At 44.4% G+C, this 18,494-nt stretch overlaps 1 protein-coding gene across 5 annotated transcripts in view; it reads right to left on the bottom strand.

Moving 5' to 3' along the window:
* ATG10 (autophagy related 10) overlaps positions 1-18,284 on the bottom strand; it is a 161,874-nt gene extending 143,590 nt beyond the window's left edge. Inside the window, exons 1-3 of one of the 5 annotated variants that reach the window (XM_066618190.1) lie at positions 18,217-18,284; positions 12,848-12,970; positions 1,124-1,237 (exon numbers count right to left, since the gene is read on the bottom strand). In XM_066618190.1, coding sequence (XP_066474287.1) covers positions 1,124-1,237; positions 12,848-12,970 — 237 coding nt within the window. In that variant the 5' untranslated portion in view covers positions 18,217-18,284. Of the gene's footprint in view, positions 1-1,123; positions 1,238-12,847; positions 12,971-16,889; positions 16,911-17,492; positions 17,920-17,964; positions 18,185-18,216 lie in introns of those variants that run through there. The other 4 variants (XM_066618189.1, XM_066618192.1, XM_066618188.1 and 1 more) reach the window with 4 other exon arrangements.
* Between the last annotated feature and the right edge of the window lie 210 nt (positions 18,285-18,494).

Raw genomic sequence — 18,494 nt, 5'->3', positions numbered from 1 at the left:
TCTGGAAAGCTCAGACGAACCTCTGGAGGGGAGGGGAGCAGAGCAACCACTTCCCTGCAGAGTGTCCAGACTGCGTCAAGCCCCGCTTGACGATGGGGATCACAGTCCTGAACCCTGTCGTTAAGCAGTGCACAACTGTATCTGAAATTGAGTTAGTCATGACTGAGGATGTCATTACCAACTAAATTCAGAATGTAAATCTATAATCTTATGGTTTCTTAAATAAAACAATTCTCCTCTGCTGGTAGAAACAGTCTTATTCTACAGCAAAAACATCAGACGCGCAACACTCTTGTGATGCAAGGGCCAAAACTACTACTAGTCTCAGCCATAGTACCACTACCATCCTTACACTCCCTTCATTAGAATCCTGTACATCTTCAAAGCTCAAATGACTCGTCCAACCCTGGCAGACACTGGTGGATGCATCTAATCACAAAGGAAAACACACAGCCTTGCCAGAATAAAAGGCACAATCAGCTCACTTTTCAGAGCTGGCCCTGGGACTGGCTTTGGTTGCAGAGTTCTTTTATTCTTTAAAGCAGTGGTTCTCACACTTTTAGCACCAGGACTTACTTTTTAGAATGAGAATCTGTCAGGACCCACCAGAAGTGATGCCATGACCAGAAGTGACATCATCAAGCAGGAAAATTTTTAACAATCCAAGGCTGTAAACCTACCCACATTTACCCAGGAGTAAGTCCCATTGACTATCATTGTTAAAAGTATATACACAGTAGCCTGTTCAAACTACAAATCTGTAACATTTCCCCAAATGCAGTCACATACCATGACCGCATCAAGTCTAACATATTAAAAATAAAATAGTGAAATGAATGGGGACCCACCTGAAACTGGCTCGTGACCCACCTAGTGGGTCCAAGCCCACAGTTTGAGAAACACTGCTTTAAAAGGCATCGGCTATAGAGCAATTATCTCTCAAAGGCGAACAAACAAACTCTCAAACTTCTCTTTGGGTAAGAAGTTCTAAAGTTACTTCATTGCAAAGTGTTCTTTTTGGTTAATATTTATAAACCGCTTTTCCAGTTTTCAAATTGGTGTACAACAATAAAAATGCAATATAAAACACAATTAATAAAACCATTAAATAGGCTGTACTTACCTCACAATGTGTAAATGTTACTGCATCACTCTCATTTGTTACTTCTCCTATGCCTGAAGTGCTTCCACCTTTCACTTGGAAATGTGTTTTACTCATGTAGCCATCAGCAGAGTCCTGTGTTTCACAAAAATAAAATACTTAAGCTTTTTTTTAAGTACACTATTGCCATATGGCAGAAACCTCAAGAATGTAATAAATGAAATATTTAGGTCTTAAGAGCTGATACTGTAATGGTCCACAATTATGTATTTCTTACAGAGATGGACCAAGAATCTGAGTGGAATTTACCAATATATTTTGTCAATCCCAAAACTATCTGCAAATGTTCAACAAGATTTTTGATGTAGCAAACTTGGCAATTCATCCTATATAAAATGTTACATTGGATGGGCTCAAGATTGCTGCTGCACATACTCAACTACGAATAAGAGATTGGCATACATCAGACATTTCCAGTCCACTTAATTAACCCTCTATAGGACAGATAAATTTCACAGAACAATTAGGAAGCTTTATGACTGTGGGGTTAGAATCAAACTGGGACTCCTGTGGATAGCAGGTGTGCTCACAGAACTCCATTTGCAACTCTAATAATTAACAAGGCATATTTTAGAGGTCATGTTCCAACAGAACACTTATAGACAAACATCTGAATCTGACAAAAGGAAAATGACAGAAAGACACTTTATTATGGCTATAATAGCAATAGTAGATAATTCATAAGAAATTAAGCCAGGAGAAACATAGAATTAGTTGATTCAAGGTATTTTTACTATCCAGCATCCAATTAACGCCAGGGTCCTTTAACCTCACGGGATGTGTGGGGTTTAGGGTGAAAACTGACAAGCGGATCGACAACTCTGCACCAGGCAACAGAAAACAGAAAACTCCTGTCCTAAAGCTGGGCACCTGGAACGTTAGGACAATGACACCTGGTTTCTCTGACGACCTGCAAGATACAGACAACGCCCGCAAAACAGCTGTCATTGACATGGAGCTGAGCATACTGCAGATAGACATCATCGCCCTTGAAGAGATGAGGCTGCCGTAATCAGGTTCTGTCAAGGAGAGAAATTTATCATTTTTCTGGCAGGGAAAACCACCAAACGAGACCAGGGAACATGGCGTTGGCTTTGCGGTCAGAAATACCCTGCTGAAATCCACCATCCCACCTTCTGCAGGAAGTGAAAGAATTTTGTCCCTGCAGCTCCACTCATCAGCTGGACTTGTCACTCTCATCAGTGCATATGCACTGATTCTGTCGTCTCCAGCAGAAGCTAAAGACAAATTCTACAATGACCTAGCCACCACTATCAAGAAAATCCCCGGAAAAGAGCCATTGTTCATCCTCAGTGATTTCAATGCTAGAGTTGGTGCTGATCACAGTTCATGGCCCACTTGCTTAGGCCAGTTTGGCACTGGGAGGATGAACGAAAATGGCCAACGCCTGCTGGAGCTTTGCTATCATCACGGTCTCTGCGTCAGCAACACCTTCTTCAACACAAAGCCCCAACATAGCGTCTATTGGAGACACCCAAGATCAAAGCACTGGCTCCAGCTCGACCTGATTCTCACCAGACGCTCCAGCCTTACCAGCATCCAGATCACACACAGTTATCAGGGTGCTGCCTGCGACACTGACCACTCCGTGGTGTGCAGCAGAGTAAAACTGCTAACTAAGCAACTGTATCACACAAAAAAGGAAGGAAGACCTCGCATTGACACCAGCAAGACCCAGGACCAGGGAAAAGTGGAGGAATTTGCACGAGCACTTGAGGAATCTCTTCCAGGCCTGGCTGATGCAAATGCATCCAACAGATGGGAACATTTCAAAAATGCCGTTTACAACACCACCTTGTCCATATTCGGCAAGAAGACCAACAAGACAGCAGACTGGTTTGAAGCCCACTCTGTGGAGTTGACACCAGTCATTGAGGAAAAGAGGAGCGCTCTAGCAGCATACAAAGCCTGTCCCAGTGAGCGCAACCTGCAGGTCCTCCGAGCTGCTCACAGCAAAGTCCAGCAGACTGCCAGGAGATGTGCTAATGACTACTGGCTCCAACTCTGTTCCAAGATACAGATAGCAGCTGACACGGGCAATATCAAGGGGCTGTATGATGGTATCAAGCTGGCCCTAGGTCCAACACAGAAGAAAACTGCCCCTCTGAAGTCTGCCACAGGCGAGGTCATCCAGGACTGGGCGCAGCAGATGGGACGCTGGTTGAAGCACTACTCTGAGCTATATTCCAGAGAAAATGCAGTGACCAAGGAAGCACTGAACAACATTGAGTGCCTACCCATGTTTGAGGAGCTTGACAGTGAACCAACCCTAGAAGAACTTCACGTGGCCCTGGACTCCCTCGCCTCTGGCAAGGCACCTGGGAAAGACAGCATCCCTGCTGAAGTCCTAAAGTGCTGCAAAGAGATCATCGCCACTAAGCTGCATGAAATCCTCTGTCTCTGCTGGAGAGAAGGTGGAGTACCTCAAGATATAAGGGATGCAAACATCGTCACGCTGTACAAGAACAAAGGCGACAGGGGTGACTGCAATAACTACCACGGCATCTCTCTCCTTAGTGTTGTAGGAAAGCTGTTTGCCCGAGTTGCACTGAAGAGGCTCCAGGTACTTGCAGAGAGCGTCTATCCAGAATCGCAGTGTGAATTCCAAGCCAACAGGTCCATCACCGATATGGTATTCTCCCTTAGACAGCTGCAGGAGAAATGCAGAGAACAATGACAGCCACTCTTTATAGCCTTCATAGATCTCACAAAGGCTTTTGACCTGATCAGCAGGAACGGCCTCTTCCAGATTCTCCCCAAGATCAGATGTCCACCCAGGCTCCTCAGCATCATCAGGTCTTTCCACAAGGACATGAAGGGCACTGTAGTCTTTGATGGCTCCACATCAGACCCCTCTGACATCCGAAGCGGTGTGAAGCAGAGCTGTGTTCTCGCGCCAACCTTGTTTGGGATTTTCTTCGCTGTCCTGCTGAAGCATGCCTTTGGAACTGCAACAGAAGGCATCTATCTCCAGACCAGATCAGACGGAAAGCTCTTCAACCTCTCCAGACTGAGAGCAAAGTCCAAAGTCCAGCTGAAATGTCTGTGTGACTCCCTCTTTGCCGACGATGCAGCTGTCACCGCCCACTCTGCCAAAGATCTCCAGCAGCTCATGAACTGTTTTAGCAAACCTGCCAAGACTTTGGACTGACAGCCTGAAGCAAACACAGGTCATGGTTCAGGATGTGAATAATAATACATAATAATAATACAGGTATTTATATACCGCCTTTCTTGGTTGTCAGATTTCTCCTCAGACTTTAATTCAAGGCGGTTTACATAGGCAGGCTATACTAAATCCCAATAGGGATTTTTACAATTGAAGAAGGTTCTGTCTTTCAAGAACCACAACATTTCAGATGGATCTTTTATGATCTGGTATCACATTCTGGCCTCCATTTTCCTCCCACGCAGGCTGACAGTGGTCAAAGAGCAGGTGGAATAACTCGGTATAACTCGGCTAGGCTTGTCAGCTGCTTCAAGATCTCGCCATCCATGGTGCCGGTGGCCTCGAACTGGCAACCTTCGGATGTTATCTTCAGCAAATGGAGGCTCTACCCTCTAGACCAGACCTCCTGCCCACCTCCTGTTCACCTTCTGTGAACTCACCTCCATGCATTGCAATCTCTGCACATGAGCTGGAGGTTGTCCATGACTTTGTGTACCTTGGCTCAACGATCTCTGACACTCTTTCTCTCGATACCGAGCTAAACAAACACAACGGTAAAGCAGCTACCACATCTTCCAGACTCACAAAGAGAGTCTGGTCCAACAAGAAGCTGACGGAACATACCAAGATCCAGGTCTACAGAGCTTGCGTCTTGAGTACACTTCTGTACCGCAGTGAGTAATGGACTCTTCACTCACAACAGGAGAAGAAACTGAACGCATTCCACATGCGCTGTCTCTGACGCATCCTCGATATCACCTGGCAGGACAAAGTTCCAAACAACACAGTCCTGGAACGTGCTGGAATCCCCAGTGTATATACACTGCTGAAACAGAGACGTCTGCGTTGGCTTGGTCATGTCGTGTGAATGGGCGATGGTCAGATCCCAAAGGATCTCCTCTATGGAGAACTTGTGCAGGGAAAGCGCCCTACGGGTAGACCACAGCTGTGCTACAAGAATATCTGCAAGAGGGATCTGAAAGCCTTAGGAATGAACCTCAACAGATGGGAAACTTTGGCCTCTGAGCGTTCTGCTTGGAGGCAGGCTGTGCAGCATGGCATCTCCCAGTCTGAAGAGACACTTGGCCAACAGACTGAGGCAAAGAAGGAAGGCCCATAGCCAGAGAGACAGACCAGGGACACACTATATTTGCTCCCAGTGTGGAAGGGATTGTCACTCCCGAATCGGCCTTTTCAGCCACACTAGACGCTGTGCCAGAACACCATTCAGAGCGTGATACCATAGTCTTTCGAGACTGAAGGTTGCCAACAAAATAGCAATAGTAGATAATACATAAGGAAAGCCAGGAGAAAGAGAGAATTAGTTGATTTAGGGTATTTTTATTATCCAGCATCCAATTTTCTTTCAAAACCAAAATCAAAAGGATAAACTTCTCAGCACTTAAAGCAATAGTCACCCTTACTAACTGGGGACAAAATTTTGAAATGAAAAATGTTGATGGACATTTCTGATTTATTCTAAGAACATATTATTAAATACATAAAAGCAATGATCTCATAAGGATGGGGAAAAGCATTATTAGGAAAAGCAGTTCAGTTTAAAGGATAAAATTCAGAAAGAAGTTTAAAAAAATTCCCTATCATACTATACTCTGTGTGTGTGTGTGTGTGTGTGTGTGTGTGTGTGTGTATGTGTGTGTGTGTGTGAGAGAGAGAGAGAGAGAGAGAGAGAGAGAGAGAGAGAGAGAGAGAGTGTAAGAGAATATAAATAGATATCAGGGAAATGGTTATGAATACAAATTAGCAGTTAATAATGCACTGAATAAAGGAGATTTAAAGACAGTAAAGACAAAATACAGTCAAAACAAAATAAGGATGTATTGTTTAAATCTTAACAGCTGACCTACTTTTCAGTTAGGTGCAGATGGTAAACCTGTAAATAGTGACAAAAAAGGCACAAGTGTTCGATAGGAATTTCAATAGACGCATTTCACAAGAAGCAAGAGGATGTACCCTTCCCATATGCCATTGAAAATGGACAGAAAATTTACCATCTGTAAAACAGGAGAATGTGAAGTAGCACTTTCTAAAATTAAACATTAAAAGTAAGCACACCCAGAAAACTCATACTCAAGAGCCCTGCAAGTAGAATTATGAACGAGCTTATGTTTTAAGATTTTAGACTAAGGGCGCAATGCAAAGCACCTTTCAGCCAAAGCAAGTCCCTTGCACTGGCCAAAAAGTATTGCAAAAGTGCCATAAAGCACTTTTGCACCACTCTCAGGGTAGATAGGCCAGTGCACATCCATGCGCCAGTCTCCTCAAGCCAATGCGACCCCCAGGGCCCAGTAAGTTTGCACCAGCTGAGCTTGGCCAGCGCAAGGATCTTGGGTGGCATGGGGAGGGCGGGGATATGGAGGAGAGAGGCGTTTTGGAGCGAGCGGGAGGCTGGGCCAGGATCTGATACTTGTGACAGATCCTAACCCCATTCCTGGGCGGCCAGGGGCAGTCCTTAAATTTGCGCCACCAAATTAGGTAGCACAAATCTGAGTAGCCCCATTGGGGCTGCAGCGGCTCTCCCTGGGTAAGGGAAATTTTCCCCTTGCCTTGGGCCGAGCCTCAGAAAGAATGAAATTTGTGCTGGATACAGCGCAGGCCCCTGGCCTGCCTGTTCCAGCGCAAGTTAGAATTGCACTGTGAGAAAGTTAGAACATTCCATATCAGAAAATTGTACCATTCCACATAAAGAAAGGATTCCTCAGAACTCTGATTGGATAACAGCAGCTGTCTAAATTATCCAGCATAAAAAAAATATTATTTCTGTAATCTTATAAGCCACTTCCTTAACTAGTGTCAGTTAAAGCTAAAGGGTTTGTAGTAATAATATTAATAATAATATGAATATGAATATGCATGATAGAAAGAGAGAATTGATTTACTAACTGTTCACATCATAAGGCATACAAGTCAGGTAAGTATGCTACCAGTCTTGTTGTGCCTTTTCTCCACTGCAAATCTTGGGGAAGAATCATAGGAAGTTGCTTTATACCAGGTCAGAACATAGGCCCATCAAGGTCAGTATTGTAGACACTGATTGGCAGTTGCTCCCTAAAGTTTCAGAAAGGAATTTTTCCTCTGACCTTTATGTGGAATCTTCTGTGTGCAAAGCATGTGTTCTGCCATTGACAGAACTATGGTCCTTCTCAGTGGCATCACCAGCGCAGGCGCTGCCCAGCATGGGTGTCACCCCCACACCACACCTTGGGCATAGCACCCGGAAGTGATTTGTTGATGTGATGACATCATCGCATCATCACATGCACCTAAGATCACTTCCACGTTGGCCTTTTCCAGTCTTTTGGAGCTTCAGGGAGGACAGGAGGACCCGTCCACCACCAAGTACTACATGGGCCTCCACTTGGTGGAGGCTCAAGTGACATGCCCAGGGCAGACTACCCTCCACCCCCTGCTTGCTATATTACTAGTCTCTCCTAATTCTAGCAACACTCACTCCACCTAAATAGCTTAAATTCTTAAACACAACCTATTACCTTCCCCATCCTCTCAGTTTTCTGGCACTACCTTTCCTACTTATCCACCCATACTGGTGAAGGATTGAGAAGAAAGTGTATACACACAGACACATGAAATATTATATATGTAAACATGACAGTATTATGCTTACTTGAGGAAAAGGATCCAAATTAGCCCTTAAATATACTTTTTTGCTTGGATCACTCTAACACAGGGCTCTCCAAACCCCAGCCTGCAGGTTGGATTCGGTGTTTGGAGATAGCCCTCTGCCATGTGAGCAGCACCCACAGTACCACCATGCTGCTGCTGCTTCTGGCACCTGATCACAAGGACACTGTGGACACTCATGTCTGCCCTGACATCCTGACACAAAGCCTGTTGCAGCTTTAGGCAATAGATGCAACCTCTTAGAGGGTCCTCGCGACAAAATTGGGTGCCAGGAGCAGCAGCACGGTAGAACTGTAAGCGCTGGTTGGGATGGGTTCTCAGCTGTACAGGGGTCTCCAGTTTGAAGACCACTGTTCTAACACAATGTTATTAATAGGTTAGAATGTTATTAGTAGGATAGAAATCAGCATGTACTGAGCTGATTTATACAGCAAACATTAGCTGTCTTCAAATGTGAGTCTCCCTGGGAAGGCAAACTTGTAGCTGAGGGGCATCAAGAGAACAATAGCAAGCCTTGTCACTCCACACCCAACATGCTGCCCCCCACACATATGCTGGGCATCCAAACATGGGGAAAATCTGCATACAAACAATGTACACATGGAGATGGGGCTTTAGGAACATGTCAGTACAAGGGTGGGGCTTGCTGGTGCACCTTTGCCCACCTGACCAGGTGTTTGTCTCCCTGGGGAGACACTCATCTGAAGTGGGCTACTGTTCCTATAAAGACAATAGCATTTCAATATGTTTCAGCAATATTGTTGCTGAACAAGTCCCTACTTGGGACTACACTTTCACTGAAATGTCACATTAAAAAATGCCATTTTGAAACAGATGTTTCATTTTCTTCAGTGTAAAAAGTAATTTAACATCAAATATGTATATGAAACAACATTTTTGTTTGGAGTCAACCTCTTGTAACAGCAAGTTTAATTAATTAAACTATGTTCAAGTACTTTCCCTGAATATGCTGTATTTCACCCAAGGGATGGGAAAACAAGTTTTGCAAGTAGTCATTTCAGTACCTGAGGCAGGCCCCATCCTGTGCTTCGCACCACACAAATTTTAAAAACACATTCCTAGCTTATACAATATATCTGCCTCCACGTAAAGAGGAATAAAATAGGAATGATTCCTCAACTGACTCCTGTGGTGAATGACTGGTAAAATCTGGAGTGAGCCAAGAATGGATATGTACCTTTAAGGGCACTGCTGCTGAGCTCTCAGTATTCAGATTCATGCTGCTCCTGGCTCTACATCAAGTCAGCTCAGAAGCTGTGGTGCAAAAAACCTGCGGGCTGCCAAAATCAGATTTCTCCAGTTCCCTCCTCCCCACCAGCAAATACGCAATGGCTAAACGTGCTAGCCATCAAGCACAAAGCCAACGAGAAGGTGCAAGAGTGCCACTCTGCCTCGCTACTGCTTTCACAAAGCTTTCTGGAAACCCAATGTCTGACTTTTCATCTACTACTTTGCAAACATGCCTAATATTTCTAAATCAAAAACATAACATAATTTATCAATTTTAATAACTGTAAATATACTACATGACCTTTGAGGTCCCTTTCACAACCCTGCAAAGATTGCACCTGGAGCAGGTTCTTCCATCACCTCACATTCATCATCTATCTCCTAAATACAGTACCAGCTCCACTAAGCAAATTAGACCCCGATCCTAATTTGCACTGTCCCGTCAACTACCGTAGCAAAAGCTCCGTAAGCACTCCTGCACCAGCAGAGAAGATTGTTCCCTTACCCCAAGGAGAGTCTGGTGGCTGCCTTAGCCCATTCGATGCAGTGGCGGCCATTTCTGCGCCACTGTACTGCTGGGTACCACCTGACCGCAGGATTGGGCTGCCCATCACACTATCTTTGACAAATAAGTCTTAACACAAAAAAAGTTTAAAGACTGATCTTGTAACGTGGCAAGTATCACTGATAAGAGTTATCTGTCAAAAGGCAACAAAACTGCATGGGAGATAATGAACAGTAGCTGCATATTAAGAGCTTATTTCTCAAAGGAAGCACAAACAAATTGGGGTTTTATTAGCTGTTTCATTAAGTTTTATTTTATACAAATACACACAGAAAGCATATGTGCAACATCTGATATAAAGGGATTCTATTCAAAACAGTCTCCATACAAAACCCATTAATGTAGCATTAAATTACTCGACAAGGCTGCAAATTTAACTATAAATTTAACTCTTTGGCTAATCTATCATTTCTGACACAGTTTATTTCAATTGTTCTGATCTTTAAATCAATGTGCATCTCATTCTAACACATTAGTTCTGTGTTTTAAGCAGCATTACAAAAAAAATGTTATATATTTTTAAAAATCTGCATGGCTTGTGCCAGGGGTTATTTTAGCACTTTGTTTTATCAAGTTTGCACCTGTAACAAATCAATGTGCGTACTTTTGTCAGTAAACACTGAAACACAAAGTAGATCAGTTTAGAGAAAATTACCTTGTTCTTACTTGCTTTTTACTGCTATGCTATATTTATGTCCCCACTAAAACACAATGAGCCAAACACAGAACGTACCTGTGCTGGAACAAAGCAATTCTGATTGCATATGCAGCTGTATGTTCAATGAGAAGCCATAGCTACAATCCAAATCTAAGCAGTAGACCAGAAAAATGTAAGATATGCCAGGGGAGAGCAAAAAATCTACACATTCAATAGCTCTCTATAGAACTCCCCTCTTAAATATTGGGTATAGCCTTCAAAAAAAGGAGGTTTCTTAAATCCCATTTAAATAAAGGGATTTATATGCTCAAAATACAAATGTGTTACACACACTTATGCCCCAATAATTTCAATGAAACTAAAGTATGCCTAACATTATCATCTGTGCTGCATCTATGGTAGAGAAGTTCCAGTTGCCTGCTCTAGCACAATAATGAGGGAATAGTAGAGATTTAGTGCCAGTGGCGTGTAGCAGTAAGAGTGTCAGGCAAGGACAGAGGAGACCAAAGTTCAAATCCTTGCTCTGGTGTAAAATTCATTGGGTATTTTGGGGAAAATCACCATCTCTCAGTCTTACCTACTTCACATTGTTGGTTTTGTGGATAAAATGGAGCAAGAGAGAATTATACCTGTGAACCCAGAGTCTTCAGATAGGATAAAAATTACATTGATAAATACAATAGTAAATTGCAGCATGTTCATTCTACATTCTAAGAGCACCTACATTCTAAGCACCTCAGGTATTCAAAGTATAGTGTAATTACTTTGGATTTATATCTCTTTCTGCAACTGACTTAATTTTTCACAGAACAAATATTAGTTTTGAGGCACATATGTGTTCAAAGGCACATATGTGTCTGAAGAGACCAACACATATGAGTTCAAAATTTTTCTCAATTCAAAATTCCAAATTGGTCCAATTTCAAAATTTAGAATAGCAAACTTTAACAGCAACAACATTTATAGTACCAAAGTAAGATGCTTCAGTCACCTGTACATACTCTTAGGACCAAATCCTATCCAGTTTTCCACGGCTAATGCTCTGCCAATGGGGCATGCACTACATCCTGCAATGGGGAAGGCAGTCATGGAGGACTAACCATTCCCTTACCTTGCATTGGTGCTGGAAAGTTGGATAGGATTGGGCCTTCACTCTCTTCCAGGTGACAGGCAAGGAAGCCTTTGTAACCAGAAGTCTGTTCCTGTCTTTCATTTATGCCATCAATATGCTACAAATGACTAACATTTGTGATCTGGTAGATTGGAAATAAAATTTCTGGAGTAGTAAGTTTCATGAATCATACAAGGTGATCTTACAAAACAGCACTAAATGGAGACATCCTCCTGATGAAAATACGTAATGTTCCTGCCGATTCCATTAAAGAGTGCCCATGATAAATCTTCAAACTGGGTTTTTAACTCAATAATGTTTAAATAAGTTTTTAAAAATATTTTTTCTTACAGTTAACAGAAATGTTTCCAAGGTTTCCCACAAATGAAAAACTAGAATACAAATTAAAACATCACATTCATTCATTCTTTCAAAAACATCTATAATCCACTTTTCCTGATTCATCAGAAAGCTCAAGGCAGCTAACAATTAAAAGTTAATTAAAAACAACTGCATAAGTTACAGTTAATTATATTTTTGAAGTGACAACACTGGTGTCCCTAGGGAAGGTCAAGGGGGACAAATTCCCCAAGGCGCCACACCTGCAGAGGTGGCATCCTCCTCCTCACTACCCCGCCACTCTCTCAGCCACTGTACAGAGGCCTTCGGAGGGTCAGAGAGACTGCGTGCAGTCTTCCCAGTGCCCCGAAGGCCTTCTAGGTTCTCCAGGGAAAGGGGGAGCCTTTAAGCACCACTTCTGGTTTTCATTCAAAAACCAGAAGTGGCATTTTAGGTCTTCTGGAGGCCTCAGAAGGCCTTCAGAGGGCCCCATGGGGGGGCATTCTGTGGTCCTGGCCCCGGGCAGCACAGGATTGCCAGGATCACCAGTGGGTGACAGTATCTGCATCAGAGACTCGTCTACAATTTCACAGGGTGGACAGGTTCACATTCAAATTACAAAAACACCAAATGGGCAATACAAGGTCTTTAAACAGCAGAATTTTTTAAAAGTAGCAGAATAAGCAACAATACACCAAAAAACCACTAAAGAGATCCCAGGCAGAAATCCTAAAGCTTCTGTAAGAGCAACTTCCAAAACACTGAGGCTGCACCCACATCTGCAATTTTCAGGAACTACAGCGTAGAAATGGAAATGAAAGGAAATGGGCATTAAAAACACGTATACAAGATAGATAAGAGCTTGCAAGAAGATATCCTTTTAAGAAAGGTTTTGCAAATGCTCATACCTTTACATTCGTCCATTGCCAATTGTCACCTATTTGCTGAGAGAGTTTGATAAATTCTGCACAATATTCCTTGAATTTGTTCTCTTCCAAAAAAGGATCTTCACTATCAAAGTTAAGCGACATCTATCAAGAAATTTAAAGGTTAATGTTATCAGATGCAGTGAACAATAATGCTAATACAGTACACAGATCTTTCAACAGGAATAGAAAGAGAGCAATGCAAGAGATCAGCCAGGTGTGGGTGCAACCAATCTATTGCATTCAGATGGACCTTTTGCTTATGAACAATGATGTTCTTTGTCATGATGTTATCACTCAGTGTTACAACAACCCATTGCCATACAGCTTGATAGCCTCTGGTGCTAATGGAGAAGTCTTCTGAAGACATAAAATTCCCCATTTTCAGCTGCCTACAGGATAAAACACATCTGTCTCCCTTGTAGCCAAATCCTAGAAATGTCTATTCAGAGTAAGATCCCCTGAATTCTATGGGTCTTACTCCCAGGTAAGTGTGTTTAGGACTTTAAAGTCCCATTTTGCTACCTTAGTGAACAATTTGATTTCACTACAACTTTATTCTGCAACAAAAATACCTATCTTCTCTTACACTGTAACCTGTAATGCTGCCAGGCAGTATGGTTCAACAAAATGAATGGGACCTGAGAAAGCAAAGCATGTTGGGGACTGGGTTACAGATTTGCTATTATGCCATCAGCCTCTTTCAATTCTACCTTCTTTTAAAACTGAATTAACGACAGAATGAGTAGAACCAGAAACTGTATTACTACCGCTCTGGATTACAAGGAACTGGAAAGAGGACATAAAAATCTAGGTTTTAGAAATACAGTAGATCAGCAATTGCTAGCTTTCCCATTGCAGTGATCAAATGCAAAACTAATCAACACAATGCAGGTAAAAATACTGTAGTCTTCACACACACTTTAAATAGAACCACCTGTTTTTAGCAAGTGAGCAGATGTAGACATAACAGAGTAACTGGAAAGTGTAACACAATTTTGCCTCCTTTCCAATGCACGTGCCACAAATCATTGCTGAAGTCAAGAAAGGGGGAGAAATGAGCATTTTCTCATTGAAATTATATCTTGGTATAAATACATAGCTAAGTACCCTCTCAAGTGCTGGAGTCGTGAGAAGCATTTAGTCTGCTCATTTACCATATAAGTCATCTTCTGTCATGTCATGCTATATTCTCAAAATTAAGAGCATTCTAGAACAGTAGTTCCCAAAGTCCTACTTGGACTATGAGACAGCAGTAAGTATTGGCAGGGGAGACCCCAACTGTGCCATAGTGATTGTGGTGGCACCAGAGAAAATGGATTTTTAACTTAGGGGGGGGGGTCACGCAGAGCCTAAAAGAGGGGGGTAAAGGGGGTGATTTGTGCCTGGGCCCAGGGTCAGAAAGGGGGCCCAGGAGCCAAAGGAGGGGACCCAGAAAGTTCCTGGGATCTGACCTGATTTTCCTGTCTCACCAGGATCTGATTTTCCTGTCTCACCAGAACTCACTGCCTGCGCATGATGCTCAGGCACAAACATGTGCATGCAGTGTTAACTGTTGCTGCAAGTCATACACATTGGGCTCAGAAATGCATCCATGACCCTCCTGAACACAGTGTCAAATCTGGGAGGAAACTGGTTTGCTACAATAGCTCTTTGGTTTGTGGATCCCATAACCATGAAGGAGTATACAGAAGCTCAGTGACCCAGGTGCAGGGCTACTGCTGCTGCAGAAGCTCATTTTGGTCCATTCTAATGTGAACCTAAACACGAAGATGCTAATTTTCCATAATCGATTTTCTATATTTCAAAGATTTTAGAGAGACTTAGGAGTGTGTTTGGTTTTCCATATTACTTCATCTAGCTGCCAATGCCATATGATGAGGTAGACCTGGGCTCTGCATCAAGAAGCCTAGTAGACCTGGGCTCCAAAGACTATTGTGGCTGTCACACATGCCCAATCTCGTCTGATCTTGGAAGCTAAGCAGGGTCAGGCCTGGTTAGTACTTGGATGGGAGACCGCCTGGGAATACTGGGTGCTGTAGGCTTATACCATAGTCTTTCGAGACTGAAGGTTGCCAACCACTTTGCCCCCCCCCCCCGTTCTGCCTGCCCCCATTGCCCCCTCCCCTTTGGGAAGGGGCCCAGAAGAAACTTTGTACCCTTTGACAAAATTCCTCTCATAGGCCCTGGGGTCACGTTGGCCTCTGGGAGGGATCAGGAGGCTTGCAGCCTCTTCGGGCCTCCCTGCTGCTCCAATAGCACTGATCACAGCCCACTTCCAGTTTTTTCACAGAAAACCAGAAATGGGCTCCAATCACAAACTGGAGCTATTTGGAATAGCAGAATGGCCTGCGGAGGCGGCCATGAGGCTCCCAGACTCTCCTGGAGGTCAGCGCAACCCCCCCCCATAAGTTTAAAAAACCCCTGCTTCTGACAACAGTGTGATCCCTGCAGCGCTGTCGGAGCATCCATTTCTGGGCTGCTCCCTTTTAGGGGGAATGGTCCTTTTCTGGTTCCCCTAGTGCAGGGGTGTCCAAAGTTTTTGGCAGGAGGGCCACATCATCTCTCTGACACTGCGTCGGGAGCGGGGGAAAGAAAGAATTAATTTACATTTAAAATTTGAATAAATTTACATAAGTTTACATAAAAGCGTATATTAAAGATGAACTTATATGAATGAATGAAGGTCTTGCAATACCTCAAGGCCTATAAAAGGCCTTGCACAAAGCAAGGCTGGCCTTTCCTTTGCTGCCACTACTGTATCACAGACATGAAACAGCAAGCAGTGGAGGAAGCCCTTATCCCACAGCTCACGCAAAGAGGTCAAACAGTTGCCTTCACGCTGAGAGCAGTTGTATCAGGCCAGTGCAGGCTGCAACAAATCTCTGGAGGGCCAGAGGTTCATTGGAGACTGGGGGCTCCTTGAGGGCCGCACTGAGAGGTCTTGAGGGCCGCATGTGGCCCCAGGGCTGGGGTTTGGGCACCCCTGCCCTAGTGAGTTACAACCCACCAATTCGGAACCACTGTTCTAGAATAAGATTGCACAGCTTGTATCCTATCTTGCTGAATGCAACCCATCAGTTTTATGAGCTGGCCTACTAAGCATATGACAAGTCTTCCTGTTTTTGTTGCTTGCCTAGGACTGAATAAACAGGGTGGAGTGGAATCAACCACCTAGAAATCTTTGATTCATGACTGCGTTAAACTTCAGCTTGGTTAGTTATAAGAGTTTCAACAATTGCATTTTGCACGTTCATTTACAAAATTCTTATGCCTCAAAAAACATAATCTAAGGCACATTTCTTTGATAGAAGGGCCTGTTTGAATCAATACACAGTGAATCAGGAACCAAAATGCCAGTAATCATCAAGTTCACTTCTCAGAGACCCAGTCAATCACAGGCATGCTGATGCTTGGGCATGATGCAACTTAGGACTGATTATATAACTCCCGCCCCCACTTGTACAGAACTGGAACCAGTCAGGCACCATTACAGAAGCAACCCCATAAAGTGACATACATAATAAGTCATTTATGGCGAGTTCAAATTGGCATTTTTTAAAAAAGTAATAATTTGGTGTTTTTTACTGCGTCTACTGAACATTTGGAATCTGCACCAAATCCCACAACCCATCACTGCTTAAAACTTCAGTTCCCAGTGGTGGTTGTTTTTATAAAGAAGGTTACATAACATTAAAGTAGCACAAAACTTCTGTGATGCGCATGAACACAAATCTCATATTTTTTCATGGCCATTTTCCCAGCCCATTCCCTTTATTATCAGAGAATATGGTTGGTTGGCAACCTTCAGTCTCGAAAGACTATGGTAGAAGCCTACAGTACCCGGTATTCCCAGGTGGTCTCCCATCCAAGTACTAACCAGGCCTGACCCTGCTTAGCTTCCGAGATCAGACAAGATCGGGCATGTGCAGGGAATATTTTAATTTCCCAAATGTTAAATTTACACCAAAACTCCTATGCACTCTTTCACTACATTTCGTTGAATCAAAGCTAAACTTCTTACTTCATTATCCCAAACCTGGCTACTTCATGAAGATGTCTTTTATTTTGCAGAAATAATTATCAGAAGTATTGAAGAGGACGAATGAGTGCCTGGATGCATAACTATACAAATTCAGTAGCTAAGAAAAATAAAAAAATATAAGTCAGTCTCAGCCTACCAGGTACCTCTTTGAAAGAATGCACAAGAGTCCTAGAAGGAAAAGGCTGGCAAACATAAACAAAGGAAATGAAACAAGAACCCCTGTCCAGTCACACACAATTAGGATAGCTAAACCACAAGATAATGCTGTGTGCATATTAGCATGACTTTAAGCAACACAGGGTACAATCCTAACTATCTTTCCAGCACCCAGGTAAGGGCAATGCAGCTCCGCGGTAAGGGAACAAACATTCCCTTACCTTGAGGAGGCTTCCATGACTGCCACCCAACTGCAGGATGCAGCACATACCCCATTAGCACAGCTGTGTCAGTGTGGGAAAGTGGGTTAGGATTTGGACCACACTTGCACATATTCATTTATACAACCCACATGGGGGAAGCCTGGCACATGTCTTGAGGACACTTCTATCAGAGTTCTGGAGGCCAGGAATGCTTCCTTGGTACCTCTAAGCCTGTTCTGTGAATACATTTCAGTCCATACTGATCAAAACAGTTGACACTTTGCATGGATGCCTCATAGGAATCCTATACCCAGCAGGAATACTTTATGCTGAGTTGGAGTATCGGTTCATCAAGGTCAAGCAGCAGGTTTTCAGACAGGAAACTTTCCTCTCTCCTAGCTGGAGATGCCAAGAACTTTTGCCCAGAAAGCAGCTGCCTTGTGCCTGAGCCTGGCCCTTTCCCTAGTGAGGCAGGCAGGGGGGAGGAGGGGAACTGGGGTGGCAGGCTTGCTGCCTTCTGTCACTCTCCACTGGGCACCAGGGTGTTCACAGGAAGGGGCTGTTCAGGACGCTTCGCGCCCCAAGGCAGCCACAGCAGAAACTTGTTGGAAAGACAACCCGGGGAAGCCCTTCCTCCTCCTCGCTCCCGCACTGGGCCTGGCGAAGGAAGCGCACCCCCTGCCACAACCACACACCCGCTGCCACTGCTGGCTCTCCGTGGGTGGCATCTCCTGCGCGCCCTCGGAAAGGAGGGCGCAGCGCCAGCCTGGCTGAGCGCCGGCAAAACAGCACCGAGCGCCCCCGGGGGTGCCAGGGCGGGACTTGCCAAGCGGCACCGTCAAGGCGGCGCGCGCCCGGGCAGGGCAGGGCAGGGCAGGGAGGCGCCCAGGCGCCGCAGCCCAGCTGCCGGAGTCCGCCTCCCCCGCCTGGCCCCCGTCCTCTCTCACCTTCTCCGCCTCCCTCCGAGACAGAGGCGCAGAGCGCGGCTCTCCGCCTCCCTCCCACCCCCAAAGGAGGAGCTCGGAGGAGGAAGGGCAGGGAAAGGCGAGCAAGCGCAGAAGGATGCTCAGCAGTCCCCCTCGGAGCGAGTGGATGCACCATTCAGGCGCATGCGTGCTTGCTCTGTGTGTGCCTTGAGGAACAGGGCAGAGCCCAGCCTTGCCAGAAACAGGGCAGTTCTTCTGCTTCACCTGTACGGTGGACCCAGTGAATGGAAGCCCGTCTC

Source organism: Tiliqua scincoides, chromosome 2 (assembly GCF_035046505.1).
Source record: "Tiliqua scincoides isolate rTilSci1 chromosome 2, rTilSci1.hap2, whole genome shotgun sequence".
In the NCBI taxonomy this organism is placed as follows: domain Eukaryota; kingdom Metazoa; phylum Chordata; class Lepidosauria; order Squamata; family Scincidae; genus Tiliqua; species Tiliqua scincoides.
Note: the sequence above shows the minus strand (reverse complement) of the source record. Positions and strands in the feature narration are given on the sequence as shown.